At 40.6% G+C, this 17,426-nt stretch overlaps 1 protein-coding gene across 6 annotated transcripts in view; it reads right to left on the bottom strand.

Moving 5' to 3' along the window:
- Positions 1-17,426, bottom strand: part of Usp40 (ubiquitin specific peptidase 40) — a 65,241-nt gene that overhangs the window by 32,296 nt on the left and 15,519 nt on the right. For 5 of the 6 annotated variants that reach the window (XM_070013402.1, XM_070013622.1, XM_070013457.1 and 2 more), the window contains 5 exons: positions 16,742-16,870; positions 13,251-13,343; positions 12,076-12,183; positions 4,741-5,026; positions 1,327-1,408 (listed from right to left, as the gene is read on the bottom strand). In XM_070013402.1, the coding sequence (XP_069869503.1) occupies positions 1,327-1,408; positions 4,741-5,026; positions 12,076-12,183; positions 13,251-13,343; positions 16,742-16,870 (698 nt within the window). The remainder of the gene's footprint in view (positions 1-1,326; positions 1,409-4,740; positions 5,027-12,075; positions 12,184-13,250; positions 13,344-16,741; positions 16,871-17,426) is intronic. The other variant, XM_070013539.1, reaches the window with a different exon arrangement.

The following is a 17,426-nucleotide window of genomic DNA, read 5'->3' as shown; positions in this document are numbered from 1 at the left end:
GCGAGGGACAAAATGCTAGCTAGTTATGCACAAATAACACTTGCTCAAGTAATTTTCTCGGAAGCAGATCTACCAAATTCTACAATATCCCGACTTTCACTATACCTCCCAGGATCTCCCAATAGTTTCTGCAGTCACTAACAAGACCTTTGTGAGAGTATATGCTCCAGGCTCCCAGACCTTGTCCGCTCCTCTCACTCCACACCTGGTGACTGGTAAAGAGTTGCAATGGGCGGCCACACTAAAGATATAATTCTATTAATGTCATCAATAAAAGTATTAGCTTTTTTGGATGACCAATTAAGAATCTTAGTATGTACCAACAAAACTCTCAGGGATTATTATTATTCATTGTTTTTAAATACCAACTAATTCAGACCATTCCTGCAGGCTATTTTTTGCACTTCAGATGTTTTATTCCATTAATTTTTTTTTTTGGGGGGGGGGGTCTGGTCATGGGGCCTGAACTCTGGGCCTGGGCGCTGTCCCTCAGCTCTTCATCTCAAGGCTAGCGCTCTACCACTTGAGCCACAGCGCCACTTCCAGCTTTTTTCTTTTTGCTTATGTGGTGCTGAGGAATCGAACCCAGGGCCTCATGCATGCAAGGCAAGCGCTCTACCACTGAGCCACCTTCCCAGCCCCATCTATTAAATTTTTTCTTGACTTTTAATCTTTGTTGAGAGTTCCTTTGATCCCAGTGTGCCAGTCAGTGTACCTGGTCTTTTTGCTTCCTGCTCTAACTCCATCATACAAATGCTGAACACATCCTTGCCACACAGTCTGCCCCTTGAGTCCACAAGGGAAACATACATTTCCCTAGCCCAATGCCCTACTGACCCTACTGGAAAGCCAAATGACCCATCAGCTCTCCAGGACCCATTGCTAGCTCCTAAAGAAAACACTGAGATCACCAGCTTCTCATTACAGGATTTTGGCTAAGACTGACACCACACTCAGTAGTTTATAAATTTCATATTTCCTTTCCTTTGAAAATTGGCCATGTCACCTATCAATTCAACACAACTACTTGAAAACAAGGGGAGATCTTAATGACAAGCTCTCTTGGCACCCCAGTAAGTTAGCAGGCCAGGCCAGGATATAGCACAATTATGTGCTCGATGTTTTTTTAGTCTATGAATCTTTCTTAGCATGGGCCATTTATTCAATCTCACAGATAAGGATAACTGCAAAGTAAATCATGACCTAATCTAAAAATTCAGCAGCCCAACAGAGGTTGGCTGATGACTTTTATTTATTTTACATTCTCATTATTAAACGTTTAAGGCCTAAATTAATTCTGTATTCTCCAGAGGAATTTAAAATTACCTTTTCATTTGCAGTTCAGTGTTGGCTGCATCCATTTCCTTCAGCAAATGGCATGGAACCCCGTATCTTGGGTTAGCTCGAGCTGTGAATGAAACTTTTCATTAATGTGTGCTACTAAATGAAATCGAGTTCCTGAAAGGCAGCAAGAAAACTCAAAAGAACTGCACTGGGAACTAGGAAAGCTGCTACTAAGTACCTGTGTGAACAGACATGTTCTCTGGATCTCAGTTTTTCCACCTGAGAAATGGATTTTTTTCCAGCCAAGCTAGAAGTTTCCCATTTCTTCAATTTTCTTTTGTTTAGGTCTGAGACCTGGGCTCGAACTCAGCACCTTCTGCTTTCGTTCTTTGGCTGGCGCTCTACCAATGGAGCCATTCACTCCTTCAACCCCTAAAGGGTTGGTTATTTCTTTTCTTTTTTTCAATTTTCTTTAAGTATACTTTTAAAAAGAGAACAACATTATTTTTGTCCTGATTACAAATATAACAATCAGCAACTGTAAACATTCTGGAATTATTTTTACAAATGTAACAGATACTTTATATCATTTCATTCCCAATACAATACTCACACAAAACTTTCCTTGTAAACAGCTGGGAATAGTCAGCAAATCTGAAATTGCTTTTTCATTGTATATACTGTTTTAAACAAATGATTGCATATCAGTACAGTCTGGAGGTAGCATATGCTAACCAATTGTTTTCTGCTAAACTTTACAGTGGTTTCTAACTAGTCATGAACATAATGCTGGTGTGTGTGTGTGTGTGTGTGTGTGTGTGTGTGTGTGTGTGTGTGTGTGTGTGTGTGTGTGTGTGTGTGTGTGTGTGTGTGTGTGTGTGTGTGTGTGTGTGTGTGTGTGTGTGTGTGTGTGTGTGTGTGTGTAGAGAGGGGAGGAAATGAAGAGGGAAAGGGAGGTGTGTGTGTGTGTGTGTGTGTGTGTGTGTGTGTGTGTGTGTGTGTGTGTGTGTAGAGAGAGAGAGAGAGGGGAGGAAATGAAGAGGGAGAGGGAAAGGGAGAGGCATGTGACCTACCAGTACCCAACCTAAAGTTCCTTTTTTTACACAGAGGAACTATGACTTCACTAAAGTGACTAGGAGAAAATACATTTGTTATTTCCTTTAGCAACCTCCAGGTTTTATTTATTGTGTAATGCTTTTTCTACCCTTTGTATGCATTCTATCTATGCTCATTCTAAAACTCAATTTGGTGAAAGAGAATTCATCATCTAATAAGATTTTTTTCTGTTAATATATATTTCTGTCATCATAAAATCCAAGCCGAAATATTACAATGAACTGGGAGCCAGTGGCTCATGCCTGTAATCCTAGCTACTCAGCAGGCTCAGATCTGAGGATCAAAGTTCAAAGCCAACCCAGGCAGAAAAGTCCCCCTAAGACTCTTATCTCCAATTAACCACTCAAAAATCAGAAGCAAGGCTATGGCTCAAAGTGGTAGAGTGCTAGCCTGAGGCAAAAAGAGCTCAGGGGGCCAGGCACCAGTGGCTCACGCCTATAATCCTAACTACTCAGGAGGCTGAGATCTGAGGATCATGGTTCAAAGCCAGCCCAGGCAGAAAAGTCCATGAGACTTATCTCTAATTAACCACCAGGAAACGGAAAGGAAAGTGGCGCTGTGGCTCAAGTGGTAGAGTGCTAGCCTTGAGCTGAAGAGCTCAGGGACAGTGCTGAGGGCCAGAGTTTAAACCCCACAACTGACAAAAAAAAAAAAAAAAAAAGAGCTTAGGGGTGCTGAGAATGTGGCTTAGTGGTAGAGTGCTTGCCTAGCATGCATGAAGCCCTGGAGTCAATTCCTCAGTATCACATAAACAGAAAAAGCCAGAAGTGGTGCTGTGGCTCAAGAAGTAGAGTGCTAGCCTTGAGCAAAAGCAGCTCACGGACAGTGCTCAGTTCTTGAGTTCAAGCCCCAGGACTAGGCACCCCCCCCAAAAAAAAAAAAAAAAGAAAGCTCAGGGACAGAGTCCAGGCCCTGAGTTTAAGCCCCACAACCAACAAGAACAAAAAGAAAAGTATTATCACATCTTTTAAAAAAATTTTCCCATCCCAGAAAAATATAAAGCCTTTCTGGTTAACAGCATAGACTTGTAACTGTTTGAGATCTAGAAATTTAATAAGTTAATTTTTATTCTTCTGTCAATATTTCACTGCCTTATTCCTAGACTTTATTTTTATTTATTTATTTATTTATTTTTTGGTCCGGTCGTGGGGCCTGAACTCGGCCTGAGCGCTGTCCCTCAGCTCTTCAGCTCTAGGCTAGCGCTCTACCACTTGAGCCACAGTGCCACTTCCGGCTTTTTTCCTTTTGCTTATGTGGTGCTGAGGAATCGAACCCAGGGCCTCATGCATGCAAGGCAAGCACTCTACCACTGAGCCACCTTTCCAGCCCCTATTTCTAGCCTTTATAAAAATGATCACTACTCTCATTCTCTTATCTTTTCTTTTTTGGTAGGGCCTGGGCACTGTCCCTCAAGGCAAGCGCTCTACTGCTTGAGCCACGGTGCCACTTCCAGTTTTCTAGTGGTTTATTGGAGATAAAGAGTCTCACAGACTTTTCTGGCTGGGCTGGCTTTGAACTGAGATCCTCAGATCTCAGCCTCCTGAGTGGCTAGGATTATAGGCGTGAGCCACCAGCGCCCTGCTGTAACATTTTAATTTCTAATCATGCTAAATCAATCTAAGCACATTAAGTCAATCTAAGGTGTGCTTTGGAGTGGACTTTGTTAAGTGACCAGAAAGTCTTACTGATTTATTCACATTACTAGCTTCAGATAAATGGTACTCTTCATTACTACTAGTCTGAAATGGTTAACCTGCATCTAAGGACTCTCTTAGAAGATTAACCAGAGTGCTTCAAAGATATTTCAGTTGTATGTAAAGGAAGGTTAAAGGGGGAAAAAAATAACACCCTGGACACTTAAAACTCAAAGACAACACAGCCTGAATTACAGAGCCTAGCTTGCACACTAGAATATCATACCCAAGTTTGCTAACACAAACATTCTGAAAATGTAACTAAGGCCTCAGTTATTATAGGGGAGAAAAATACTATCATAGATACATATTCTTTCTTTTCATTTTATTATTTTTTATTGTAAGAATACCATATAGAGGAGTTACGATTACATGGACAAGATAACAAGTACATTTCTTATCAAGCATTGTTGCCTCCTCATTGTTTCCCCTTCCCATCCCTTCCCATACTCCTCCTCTCCCTCCCACATACTCTTTCTATAAAACGAAAAACTGTTAGATTTGGCACAATACACTTTCTAACTTTAGCTTTAAAATATTTTAAAAATCCCAAGATTAAATCTCTTAAAATGATAAAATGCATTGACCATTGATGTTCTTCTGGAGTCATCAACTAATGCAAGCCAGAGCACCCTTCTTTCCGTACCTTCAGGGGGCCTCTGCAACTGGGACTTCCGGTAAAACAGCATGTAGGCACTTTCCTTCCCCTGAAACTGCTGCGCAATATCCTTCTCCTCAATTGGCTGCACTTTGGAATCATTGATATCAAACCAGTGGGGGCAAGTGGGGCTTCCATTTAATCCCGGGCATTTTGAAGTCTGGTGATCATTTCTTTGGAAATCAGACTCAGCCTGGAGAGAACCGTTCTTCAGGAGACTAACTGTACTTTCATCTGAGCTGAGCAGAAATATCTGAGAATGGAGCTGTAAGAACTATATAGAACAAATAAAAATCAAATATTTTTAAAATTAGGATAAAAAAATCCTTTCTCTTTCCTTCCCTTTCTCCCCTTCCCTCTCTTCTCTATTCCCCTTTCCTTTCCCCTCCCTCCCTTCCTGCCCTTCTCCCTCCCAACCACTACCCCCCTCCTCCTTCCCTTCTCTCTCTGACATACACGCTCTCGCTCTCTGACTCTCTTTCTGACTCTCTCTCTGTGTCTCTCTCTGTCTCTCTCTCTCAGCCTCAAACTTGCTAGGCAGATGCTCTACCACTTAAAACCCTCCTTCCCTCCCTCCCTTCCTTGCTTTTCTCTTTTTTTAACTTCTTCTTTATTCTTTTTGTCGTACAGAGGAGTTGCAATTACATGGGCAAGATAATGAGTACATTTTTTATCAAGCATTGTTGCCTCCTCCTTTGTTTCCCCTTCCTATCCCTTCCCAACTCCCTCAACCCCCACTTCTTCTTTATTATTAGCCCATCCTGTAAGGTTAAAAAAAAAGTCCACCTGTGTATGATAAACCTTTAATAAAAGTCAGAGGGCTCAAACAGATTAAAAGCTGTGGTAAAGGAGAAGCTGTTAACCACAATCTAAAAAGCATTTGAATTTTACATCACGTGAATGATGTTGTATGAAAAAGTTACTAGGGAGAAAAAACGCTTTTGTAATATCCTAAGACTAAGTGATCTTTAAATGTTAACTGTAGTGAATGCGGTCTGTTCTGGAAGCTGACAGGAAAGATCAGAAAACCAGCGCACAAAGGCATATGTCATAATTGCAAAAGACATATTTCAAGTTCTTACTAAAGAGTTGGATTAAAAAAAGCACAAAAAACAGAACTCCTTTCTCACTTCCTCCCTGTCCTTCCCTACCTGCTCTGTCCTGGCCGGTTTCCCTAACTTCTATGTAGCCTGGTAGCCCCTCCTCTCCCTCAGCATTAATACATTTTATAAACAAAAACTCTTGAGAGCTGGGTACTGGTGACTCATGCCTGTAATCCTAGCTACTCAGGAGGCTAATATCTGAGATCACAGTTCGAAGCCAGCCTGGGCAGACAAGTCCATGACACTCATCTCCAATAGAGAAAAAGCCAGAAGTGGCACTGTGGCTCAAGTGGTTGAGCAAAAGCAGCTCAGGGACAGTGCCTAGGCCCAGAGTTCAAGCCCCAGGACTGGCAAAAAACAAAACAAAACAAAAAGCTCTTGGGGCTTACTTCATTATCCAACAGAGAAAGGTTATTTTCTCATTTTATTTTGGAAAAAAAAACAAGTAATTACGGTCATGTCAACTCTTTAATCATAAGCAGGTCACTGTACAGCACCTGCCTACCACGTGCAAAGCTCTGGGTTCCACCCAGCACCGCAAACACAAAACAACAAAAGCCCTCATATTTTATTACACACTGAAGAGCCGAGGCCATATGGCCACCCAAGGATACTGTCAATATTGCTATGAGAACAGATGTTCAAACAATCCTGTAGCTAATTTGTTTTAGGGACAATTAAATTTCAGTAATTTGAAAGTATTAAGTAATAAACGCTCTGAACATCTAGCTGTTTTTCTTTGTTCAATAATTGGAGATTAATTCTCAGCCTCAAACTTCAGTGTTGTTTGGTTCTAGAAATGGCAGAGTTTTCATTAGCCTAATCCTCCTGATAAATGCAATAACCTACAGATAAAACAGTGCAAAGAGCTGTGGAGCTTGTACCCAAAGGTAGGTATAAAGTGGAGTAAACATAATTCAAAGAACAGATTACATTAGGTGATTTCTAATCTAATTCACCTTCCAGTTCACAGCAGTGCATGCTGGGATAGAATGCACATTGCCACTTGGCTGAGCTGGAATTTGGGAGAACCAGTTAGAAGGAGGGGGGAAAATCTTACAAAGGTGCCCCAAATAATCCCCTTTAATCCGTGGCTAACTCCTAGAATGACAGCTCAAGACCAACTCCAAGGAACCCAGCTGGGAAGTTCAGCAGCTGAGCAGAGCTGCCAAGTCAGAAGGGGACGGCTCTTCTCAAAGAGCTAGATGGCAGACATTTTAGAGACCAAATCGAGGACACTGTTAATACACTTAAATAATCTTTGAAAAAGCAACCAATTAACTGAAAAATTCTTGGTGCAGGGCAGTGTGAAAATGGGTAGCAGGCTATATTTTACCCACAAGGCAGTTAGCTAAACCCAGGCTTAGAAAGAAAGACAACACCCAAGACTAATGCCCCAAGACAGCTACTCTCTCTCTTTTTTCTTTGGGTCTGGTGGTGGGCCTGAACTCTGGGCCTGGGCGCTGTCCCTCAGTTCTTCACCTCAAGGCTAGCGCTCTACCACTTGAGCAACAGCACCACTTCCGGCTTGCTTTTTTTTTCTGCTTATGTGGTGCTGAGGAATCGAACCCAGGGCAAGGCAAGCGCTCTACCACTGAGCCACCTTCCCAGCCCAAGACAGCTACTCTCTAGGAGTAAAAGCAAAACTGCAAAGGACTCACCCCCAAAACCCAAACTGCAGCCTCCATGGGTCCAAAGAGAGTCAAGATAATATAAGGGCTTGACAGAATGCAATGTAAAACTTCCTCAAGACAAAGAACCTCATTCTGAATCTCTAGAACACACCCTCCATGACATTCAGGGTCTAGCACATTGTACTTGGGGGAGGAGTAGGGGAACCATGGCCAGTGTAAGTTTCCATTAGACAGGAAACATCTTTTTCAGATACACTGGATGGTAGATGGAATATGAAAAATAATAATGTATCAGGGAGCCAGTGGCTCACACTTGTAATCCTACTCGGAAGGCTAAGATCTGATAATCACAGTTCAAAGCTGCCCCAGGCTGGAAAGTCCTTAGACTTATCTTTGATTAACAACCAAAAGAGTAAGAATTAGAGCTGAGGCTCAAGTGGTAGAGCACTAGCCTTGAGCAGAAAAGCTTGGGGTCAATGCCCAAGCTCTGAGTTCAAGCCTCATGAAAAGCAAAAACTGAGCAAATAAAAATAATACTCGGGGCTGGGAAGGTGGCTCAGTGATAGAGTGCTTGCCTTGCATGCATGAGGCCCTGGGTTTGATTCCTCAGAACCACATAAGCAGAAAAAAAAGCCGGAAATGGTGCTGTGGCTCAAGCGGTAGAGCGCTGGCCTTGAGCAGAAGAGCTGAGGGACAGCGCCCAGGCCCAGAGTACAGGCCCCACGACTGGACCCACCAAAAAAATTTTAAAAAACCAAAAAAAAAAAAAAAACCACGTGCAGCCTGCACTGGGTGGCTCACACCTGTAATCCTAGCTACTCGGGAGGCTGAGATCTGAGGATCGTGGTTCAAAGCCAACTCCAAGCAGGAATGTCCGTCTGTGAGACTCTTATCTCCAATTAACCACCAGAAAACCAAAAGTGGCAAATGGCTCAAGTTGCAGAGGGCTAGCCTTGAGCTGAAGAGCACCACAACTGACTCAAAAAATAAAAAAATAAATAAAAAATAAAATGCTCAGAATCAGAAAGGAAATTTTAGATGTTCTCATCTCAAAAAAAATCTAAAATGCTAAATGTGTTAGTTAGGTTTAGTTACTATACATTGTAATTATAAAAAATAACATCCCTTTGTACTCCATAGGCATATACAACTATAATTTATTACAAATGGAAAGAAAAGTTTATATGTAAAGTATATGACATAATTAAACAGCAGAAAAATGAGACACTTTTTTTTTTTTGTCAGTCATGGGGCCTAACCTCTGGGCCTGGGCACTCTCCCTTAGCTCTTCAGCTCAAGGCTAGTGCTCTACCACTTGAGCCACATCACCACTTCTGGCTTTTTCTGCTTATGTGGTGCTGAGGAATAAAACCCAGGGCCTTGTGCATACAAAGCAAGCACTCTACCACGGAGACACCTTCCCAGCCTGAAATGGATACTTTTAATGAACTAAGTAGGAATTCTAAAAAATGCAATTATCTGAAATAGAAAGCTCAACTGGTAGAGCTTAGACTGGAAATGTGGCTCAGTAGAAGAGTACTTGCCTAGCATGCATGAAGCCCTGGGTTTGATTTCTCAGTACCACATAAACAGAAAAACCTGGAAGTGGCATTGTGGCTCAAATGGCAGAGTGTTAGCCTTGAGCAAAAGAAGCTCTGGGACAGTGCTCAGGCCCTGAGTTCAAGCCTGACATAGCAAGAAAAAAAAACAATAAAACTGAATAAAGCTGAAGATAGATTAATGAAAATTATCCAAATCGAAGAAGAGGAGGAAATAAAGAAAAACACACCCCAGGATGTCCAAGGAAATATGAAATGATTTCATATGCATGTAATTGAAGTCCTCAAGCCAAAGGGGGGAAAAAAGCAGAAGAAATGTGGCCAAATTCTTTCCAGAAGACTTCTGAACACAATATAAAAATTTAGCAAATGTAATGCAAGCACCAGAGTGCTGAAAACCAAAGATAAAAAAAAAAAATCTCAGCTGGGTATGGTATGTCACGTCTGTAATCCCAGAGCTTTGGTGGCTGAGCCAGAGGATCATGAGCTACAGGACAGTCTGGGTTACATATCAAGAACCATTTTCTAAAAAAGTGCTGGCATTGGTGGCTCACACTTGTCATCCTAGCTACTCAGGAGGCCTAGATCTGAGGATATTGGTTCAAATCCAGCCAGGGCAGGAAAGTACATTAGACAAAATTTAAAATGACAGGTAACCTCTCATCTTAAGAAAAAAAAGTGGGGGGCTGGGAAGGTGGCTCAGTGTTATAGTGCTTGCCTTGCATGCATGAGGCCCTGGGTTGGATTCCTTAGTACCACATAAGCAGAAAAAAAAAAGCCGGAAGTGGTTCTATGGCTCAAGTGATAGCGCACTAGCCTTGAGCTGAAGAGCTGAGGGACAGTGCCCAGGCCCAGAGCTCAGGCCCCACGACTAGATCCCCAAAAAAAATTAAAAAGAAAAAAGAAAAAAAGTGGAAGCCAGAACACAATGGAATGGCATCTTTAAAGTGCTGATGGGTAAACAAAAAACTATTAACCTAGAATCTTTCTATCCAAGAAAAATACCACTAAAATCTGAAGGCTAAACAAAGATTCTCAGACAAACAAGCTGAGTGCAATTTTAACAAGCAGCTCTGGACTCGCAGAATTGCAAAGTTCTCTAGGTTGAGAGGAAGTGCTATTCAATGTAAACCTGGAGAACCTGAAGGAGAAATGAGCACTGTAACGGATCAAATTAAAACAGTATTTTTCCTTAACTTCTCTCAAAGTCATTTAAACGTTAAAATGTTCAACTTAATTAACATATGGTAGAATTTTTCCTCATATGTAATAACAAAAATATAAGACAACAATAGTAGAAAGTGATGGAATTACAATGGATATAAAGTATATTAGTTTACGATTCCTCAGCACCACATAAGCAGAAAAAAAAGCTGGAAGTGGCCCTGTGGCTCAAGTGGTAGAATGCTAGCCTTGAGCTGAAGAGCTGAGGGACAGTGCCCAGGCCCAGAGTTCAGGCCCCATGACTGGACCCCAAAAACAAAAACAACAACAAAAAACAAAAAACAAAAAAACAAACATGGGCTGGGAAGTTGTCTCAGTGGTAGAGTGCTTGCCTTGCATGCCTGAGGCCCTGGGTTCGATTCCTCAGCACCACAAAAGCAAAAAAGAAAGAAGCCAGAAGTGGCGCTGTTAGCTCAAGTGGTAGAGTACTAGCCTTGAACTGAAGAGCTGAGGGACAGTGCCCAGGCCCAGAGTTCAGGCCCCATGACCGGACCCAAAAAAAAAAAAGTATATTAGTTTATAATATAAATAAATAAATAAATATATATAGATAGATACATACACACACACACACACACACACACATATATATATATATATATATATATATACACAATATACACACACACACACACATATGGCAATCCAGAGGTCAGCCACTAAAAACTAAGCAAGTAGGCAAAAGATAAAAAGAAACACTAAAAATTACTTGCTTTTTCCAAAAGGAAGAAGAAAAACAAACTATAAAATAAAGGAAAATTTAAAAAGTAATAACAAGGAGGAAGCCTCAAATATAACCACATCCGTCATTATACTAAATGTAATGAATTAAACATCTTTTTTTTTTGGTCAGTTATGGGGCTTGAACTCGGCCTGGCTCTGTCTCTCACCTTTTCAGCTCAAGGCAAGTGTTTGATCACTTGAGCCACAGCGCCACTTCCTGCTTTTTTTCTGCTTATGTGGTACTGAGGAATCGAACCCAGGGCCTCATGCATGCAAGGCAAACACTCTACCACTGAGCCACCTTCCCAGCCCTGAATTAATTAATTAATGAATGAAAAGGAAGAGATTGTCACACTCATCTGAGAGAAAACAACAAAGGAAAAGCTGTGTAATTGGAAAAGTTCAATAAGCTGATAAAGCCAAGTGAAATGAGTAAAAAAGATAGCTGAAAGGTACAATTAGCAATACCAAAAATGACCAAGAGAACAAATATATCTTCAGGCCCTACAGATAATAAGACATGTAATATGGTGATTATTTACATACTTCATGCCAAAAAGTTGATACCATAGACAAATGCCCTAAAAACACAATTTCCCAAAACCATGCAAGTAATAGTTGATTTCTTTAGTGATGTAAATAAAGAATGCACTTAAACACTTACAGGAATGGGTAAATACTTTGCTTTTCAGTGCTAGAAATGGCTCCAAAATGTTAAGAGGGTTCTGATGCTTTGCTTTTGTTTCCAGACAGTTGTTATCTCATATTTCTGGCAATATCACTTTTGCGTCTAGTCTGACAGCCTAGGGAACCAGTTGAGGTTTGGAGTACCAGTATTTTTGTTTTTTTTCTGTTGTGACTAGCGGCCACCTCCCCTAGTTTTGCTTACTTCTTGATAAATAGCCTAACAGGAAATAGTAAGGAACTTACCTCTAGTTTTGTTCAGTTTTATTTAATATACTAGAAGCATTGTTTTTACTTTCACCTTTTTAAAGATCCATCTATAGAAGAATTTGTGCTGTGGACATCAGAGTAAGAGTCCCAGGGACAGAAGCCTATCAACTTGATATCATGCATCACCTTTCGCAGTGGTCCATGTTGTCTTCTGTACTTCTTGTTCCATGATATTCCTGTCTTTTTCAAGAGTTTTTGTCCCAGTTGATCAACAGATATTAGACTGCTCTTTTCCTTACAAAAGAAACCCAAAGTCTTAAGACATCCAAAATCAGCTGGGCACCAGTGGCTCACACCTGTCATCCTAGCTACTCAGGAGGCTGAGATCTGAGATTGCAGTTGTTGTTGTTGTTGTTTTTGTTTTTGTTTTTTGGGGGTCCAGTTGTGGGGCCTGAACTCTGGGCCTGGGCGCTGTCCCTCAGCTCTTCAGCTCAAGGCTAGCACTCTACTACTTGAGCCACAGCGCCACTTCCGGCTTTTTTCTTTTTGCTTATGTGGTGCTGAGGAATCGAACTCAGGGCCTCTGGCATGCAAAGCAAGCGCTCTACCACTGAGCCACCTTCCCAGCCCCTTGTTGTTGTTTTTTTAAGTATATATTTTTTTACTGTAAAGATACTATACAGAGGGATTACAGTTACATGAGTAAGGTAATGAGTACATTTCCTATGGAGCATCGTTACCTCCTCCTTTGTTTTTCCCCTACCATCCCTTCCCTCCCCAAGGATTGCAGTTTGAAGCCAGCCCGGGCAGACATGTCCATGAGACTCTTTATCTCCAATAAACTAGAGAGAAAAAGCCGGATGTGGCACTGTGGCTTAAGTAGTAGAGTGCTAGTCTTGAGTCCAAAGAGGCTTAGAGACAGTGCCCGGGCCCGAGTTTAAGCCCCAGGACCTATAGAAAAAATGTTAAAAAGATATCCCAAATCACTAAGTAGGTATCCAAAAAGGTTTGGATACCTACTTACAATTTTTAAAAGAAATATTTAAATGTCAACCTAGAAGATTAGTAATGCCTTAATGAATATTTCAAAGCATAAATGAATCTTAAAAATGGATAAAATGTAGTTGTATACAGGATGTACTATATCTCCCCAAAATTCATATGCTGAATTCTTAAGCCCAAATACTTCAGAATGTGACTGTATTTGAAGATAGGGCTTTAAAAGAGATGATTAAGTTACGACGTAACCACTTTCAATTGTATGGTAGCTTTGTACCAGTCTGACTAAAGTGAATACATACATAGATGCATTTATAATACCTACATACACACAAATACATACATAGACAGATCCACGCTACCTGTAATAAGATGGCTTTTAGGATCATCAGTGGATCATCAGTCTCTTCATTTGGGAGAGCTTCCAAGTTCACATCTGGCTTACTCTTTTCTTCCTGAGAAGTATTAAAAGAGATTCTTTGACAAATCCTTTAAACGGAATGAAAGAAACAGGAAAGTCCATGCCACTGAGAAATGATGGTAAAAGCATCATTATCATTATGTGTGCACTTTGGAATCAGGCGACCTGGATTTGAGTTCCAGCTTTCATGGTACAATTCTTTTTTTGTTGTTGTTGGTTGTGGGGCTTGAGCTCTGGGGCTGGCACTGTCCCTGAGCACTTAAGCCACAGCGCCACTTCCAGTTTTCTAGTGATTTATTGGAGATAAGATTCTCGGAACTTTTCTGCCCGGACTGGCTTTGAACCATGATCCTTAGATCTCAGCCTCCAGAGTAGCCAGGATTACAGGCATAAACTACTGGTGCCTGGCCAATTCTTTTTTTTTTTTTTAATTGCTATTATAGAGGTGATGTACAGAGGAGTTACAGTTATATAAGTCATGAGTATATTTCTTTGGGGCAATGTCACCCCTTCCCAGTATACAATTCTTGAAAAGTCACTCTAGCTCTCTGGCTATATCTGAATACTGGAATTATGAGGTAAGCAAAGTAGATTCTAACCCATTTTGTAGCTGAGCACTGCTTTCAAGGTGTCCTTTATAATTTGGTATAATGGGTTTTTAGTTCAAAATATTTTCTGGTCTTCATCCAAAAGTCTTTACCTATGTTTGCAGACTCAAGCTTAAATATTTTCTACCATTTCTGATCATTCAAAAAGTTTATACCCCATCCCATATTGAACTGGATAACAAAGAGAAATTGTCTTTTTTCCTTCTTAATTACACATTGCAAAAGTATTTTAAACTGGCTTAAGGCCATGAGTACAAATAGACCTAAATAACACAAGGCAAAAATACATAATCAAGAAAAAAACAGGGCTGGGGACATGGCTCAAGTGGTAGAATGCCTACCTAAGAAGTTCAAGGCCCTGAGTTCAATCTAAGTACTGAAGATAGAGAAAGAGAGAGAATAGAACAGACTACATCCAATCATCCTGCTACAAAATTATAAAAAATGCTAAAGTAAAAAACAAAAGAATTAAGAATATACTATTTAAACATGCTGAACTAGCAAGAACATAGAAACATCCTCAGAAGACAGGAAATGAAGTGGCAATCTAGGGATAAAATCTAGAACTGATACTTCTAGCTCCCCAAGTGCTATGATCTGACCATTGTATTTACCCAACTATATATGTTGAAACCTAATCCTTACTGCATTATATCAGGACAGAGGCCTCTGGGCCTTTATAAATGGGGACCGCAGGAGCTTGACTGCCACTTGTGCAAGAAGGTGCTATCTAGGAAGCAATGTGAGCCCTACAAACACAAAGTCTGTTGGCTTCTTGCACTTGGGTTTCCTAAAGGAGTGGGTCCCAGAGTTGTAAGCAATATGTTTCTGTTGTCTGAAAGATCACAGTGCAAGGGGCTTTGGCTCAGCATCTGAGTGGGCGAGGATACTACCCTGTTGACAGACAACTAAGCTTCTACTGGAAGCCTGAGGCCTTCTTTGAGGATTGAGGCCCATGGTTTTTCACACAACCTCCAATATTCCAATTCTCTGACACCAGGGAAGTGTCATCTATAATTCTGACAATCCCTGCTAATATCACAGACCCCACAGTTGAGGGCTCAGTCCCATCTTGATTTGGGGTCTACAGGCTGATTGTTCTTCAGCCTGATCAAACTCTAATTTAAGGATTTCCACTTTTTTTTTTTTTTTTGGTGGTTCTGGGCCTTGAACACAGGTACTCTTGTGCTTCCGAGGCAGGTACTCTATCACTGAGGCATGACCTAAGAACATGAGAAGGTGGAGTGAGGAGGCTTCTGTTTCCAAGGAATACAGGGCCTACCTTCCCAGAGCATGGATGTGTTCACCAACCTGGAAACTCCACAAACTTGTTTCTCAAGAGTTTTCATTAAGTTTTTTTTTAATTTTAATTTTAATTTTTTGTGAACATACTGTACAGAGGGGTTACAATTACATGGGTAAGATGAGTACATTTCTTATCAAGCATTGCAGCCTCCTCCTTTGTTTACCCTTCACATCCCTTCCCAGCCTCCCCCCGCCCCTCTTCATTTAAGTTTTTAAAGTGAGCATGTGTATATACAGAGAGAGAGAGAGAGAGAGAGAAAGAGAGAGAGAGAGAGAGAGAGAGAGAGAGAGAGAGAGAGAGAGGGAATCTTCCTTCAATTTATTCATCTAGTTGTTTTTTGTGTCAGAGTACCATTATATAGTTTAGACTGGTCTGGAACTTATGATCTTCCTGCTTTAGCCTTCAGTGCTGGGATTATAGGCATGTGCCATCACACTTGGCTCCTCATTAAAATTTTATTATGGAGCATGATCAATTGTATTATTGGCTATTTGTGACTGAACTCAAGTTCCTGTTTTTTACCCTTCCCCAAAGTTAAGAGGTGTTATACAATTTAACTCCTGAATCAAAAGGATGACTTCTCTGTCAGGCTTCATCTTGAAGCGTCTAAGAGGGTCCTCATTAGCACCACCTTCCTTATGAGGAGAAACAAAAAACACTTCCATAAGGAAAATTCAAAGAACATCCTATAAACAAGAAAATATGGAAGTAGCACTATGGCTCAAAGTGGTAGACACTAGACTTGAGCAAAGAAGCTCAGAGACAGCAACCAGCCCCTGAGTTGAAGCCTCATGATTGATTTAAAAAAGAAAGGAAAGGAAGGGAAAGGAAAGGAAAGGAAAGGAAAGGAAAGGAAAGGAAAGGAAAGGAAAGGAAAGGAAAGGAAAAAGGAAAAGGAAAAAGACAAGACACCAAGCACACTTGGCAATCATTCTTCTATTCTTTCAGTCATAATGAAGACCTTACTTTAGCAACCAAGCATGGTGTTATACACCTGTAATCTAGCACTGGAGGATCTTGAGTTAGAGGTCAGCCTAAGCTACAAAGCAAGAACCTGTTTCCCCTTTCCTCCCCCACAAAGGCCTAAAAAATAAAAGACCGGATAAATAGTGAAGGGAGCAGAACCATATCCAAGAACGCCTGCCTGTTCATGCCAGTCATTTAACAGAAGAAAGATCCTGGCATTTCTAGGAAAGACCTGATCGATTCTGAAGACATGACAACAAAACAGATGTTCAAGAAACCATAACCCCAAAGGAAGACAAGAAAAAGAGAATCATTACTTTTGAAATATGCTGCCTAACTACAGCAAGTAACGCCACCTCTGTGTACCACCTCAACAATAAACTTGATAACAAACTTGCAAATCAATGTTTCATGTTTCAACAAAGAGGAAACACACTGCCAGCTGGAAAAAATGTTTCAACTGACTCTGGATAAGCAAACTACAGTAGGCACAGAGGAAGGCAGGGCTAGGGAAAGACACTGTACTGTATCTGAAGGACTTTCTATGCTTACTTGAAATTGCCAGTTCCCCAGATGGTCAACATCCTTAATGTAGACATGGTAGTGTCCCCCATAGCAGCCGCCTTTGTGGATAATGACAGAGAAGAGGTCGTACATATATCCTGAGTCATCTAATTCACTCTAAAAGCAGAAAAAGATGTATCCGTTACCTACATACAATGATGAGAAATATAATCAAAAGGAAAAAAGAATTTCAGCTACTGAAATTAGTCAACCTCACAGTTTATCACTGGTATTTGAAGGTTAAAAAAGAGGGGTTAATCTGATCAAAGTACAATATATGAATGTATGAAAATATCACAGCAAAACCCCTCTGTACAATTAAGGTACAATAATAAAAATAAAATAAAAAGGAGTCATAAAACATAAGGTAAATATCTAGATTTAAACTTTAAAATTTTTAATTCTTTGATTTACTGCTAATCATACTATTTTAATCAGTTTCTGCCTCTTAGTTATGTGAACCCATGTATCTGAAAAAGCTGTTATTTTTACCTGCTTTGATTAGATCATGTAAGCTGATATACACAAGGTAAGTCAGTGATAGGCTTTTAGCAAAAGAAAACTGTTTTTGTGGTGACTCTCTTATGTGTTTAATATCACAATTGCTGTATATTCTGACCAGGTTGTAATATGCCTTAGAGTAAAAGCCAGAGTGCTCCTGACACTTCAGACT

The sequence above is a fragment of the Dipodomys merriami genome, unplaced genomic scaffold (assembly GCF_024711535.1).
Source record: "Dipodomys merriami isolate MVZ:Mamm:240054 unplaced genomic scaffold, mDipMer1.0.p SCAF_1, whole genome shotgun sequence".
Taxonomy (NCBI): Eukaryota; Metazoa; Chordata; class Mammalia; order Rodentia; family Heteromyidae; genus Dipodomys; species Dipodomys merriami.
Note: the sequence above shows the minus strand (reverse complement) of the source record. Positions and strands in the feature narration are given on the sequence as shown.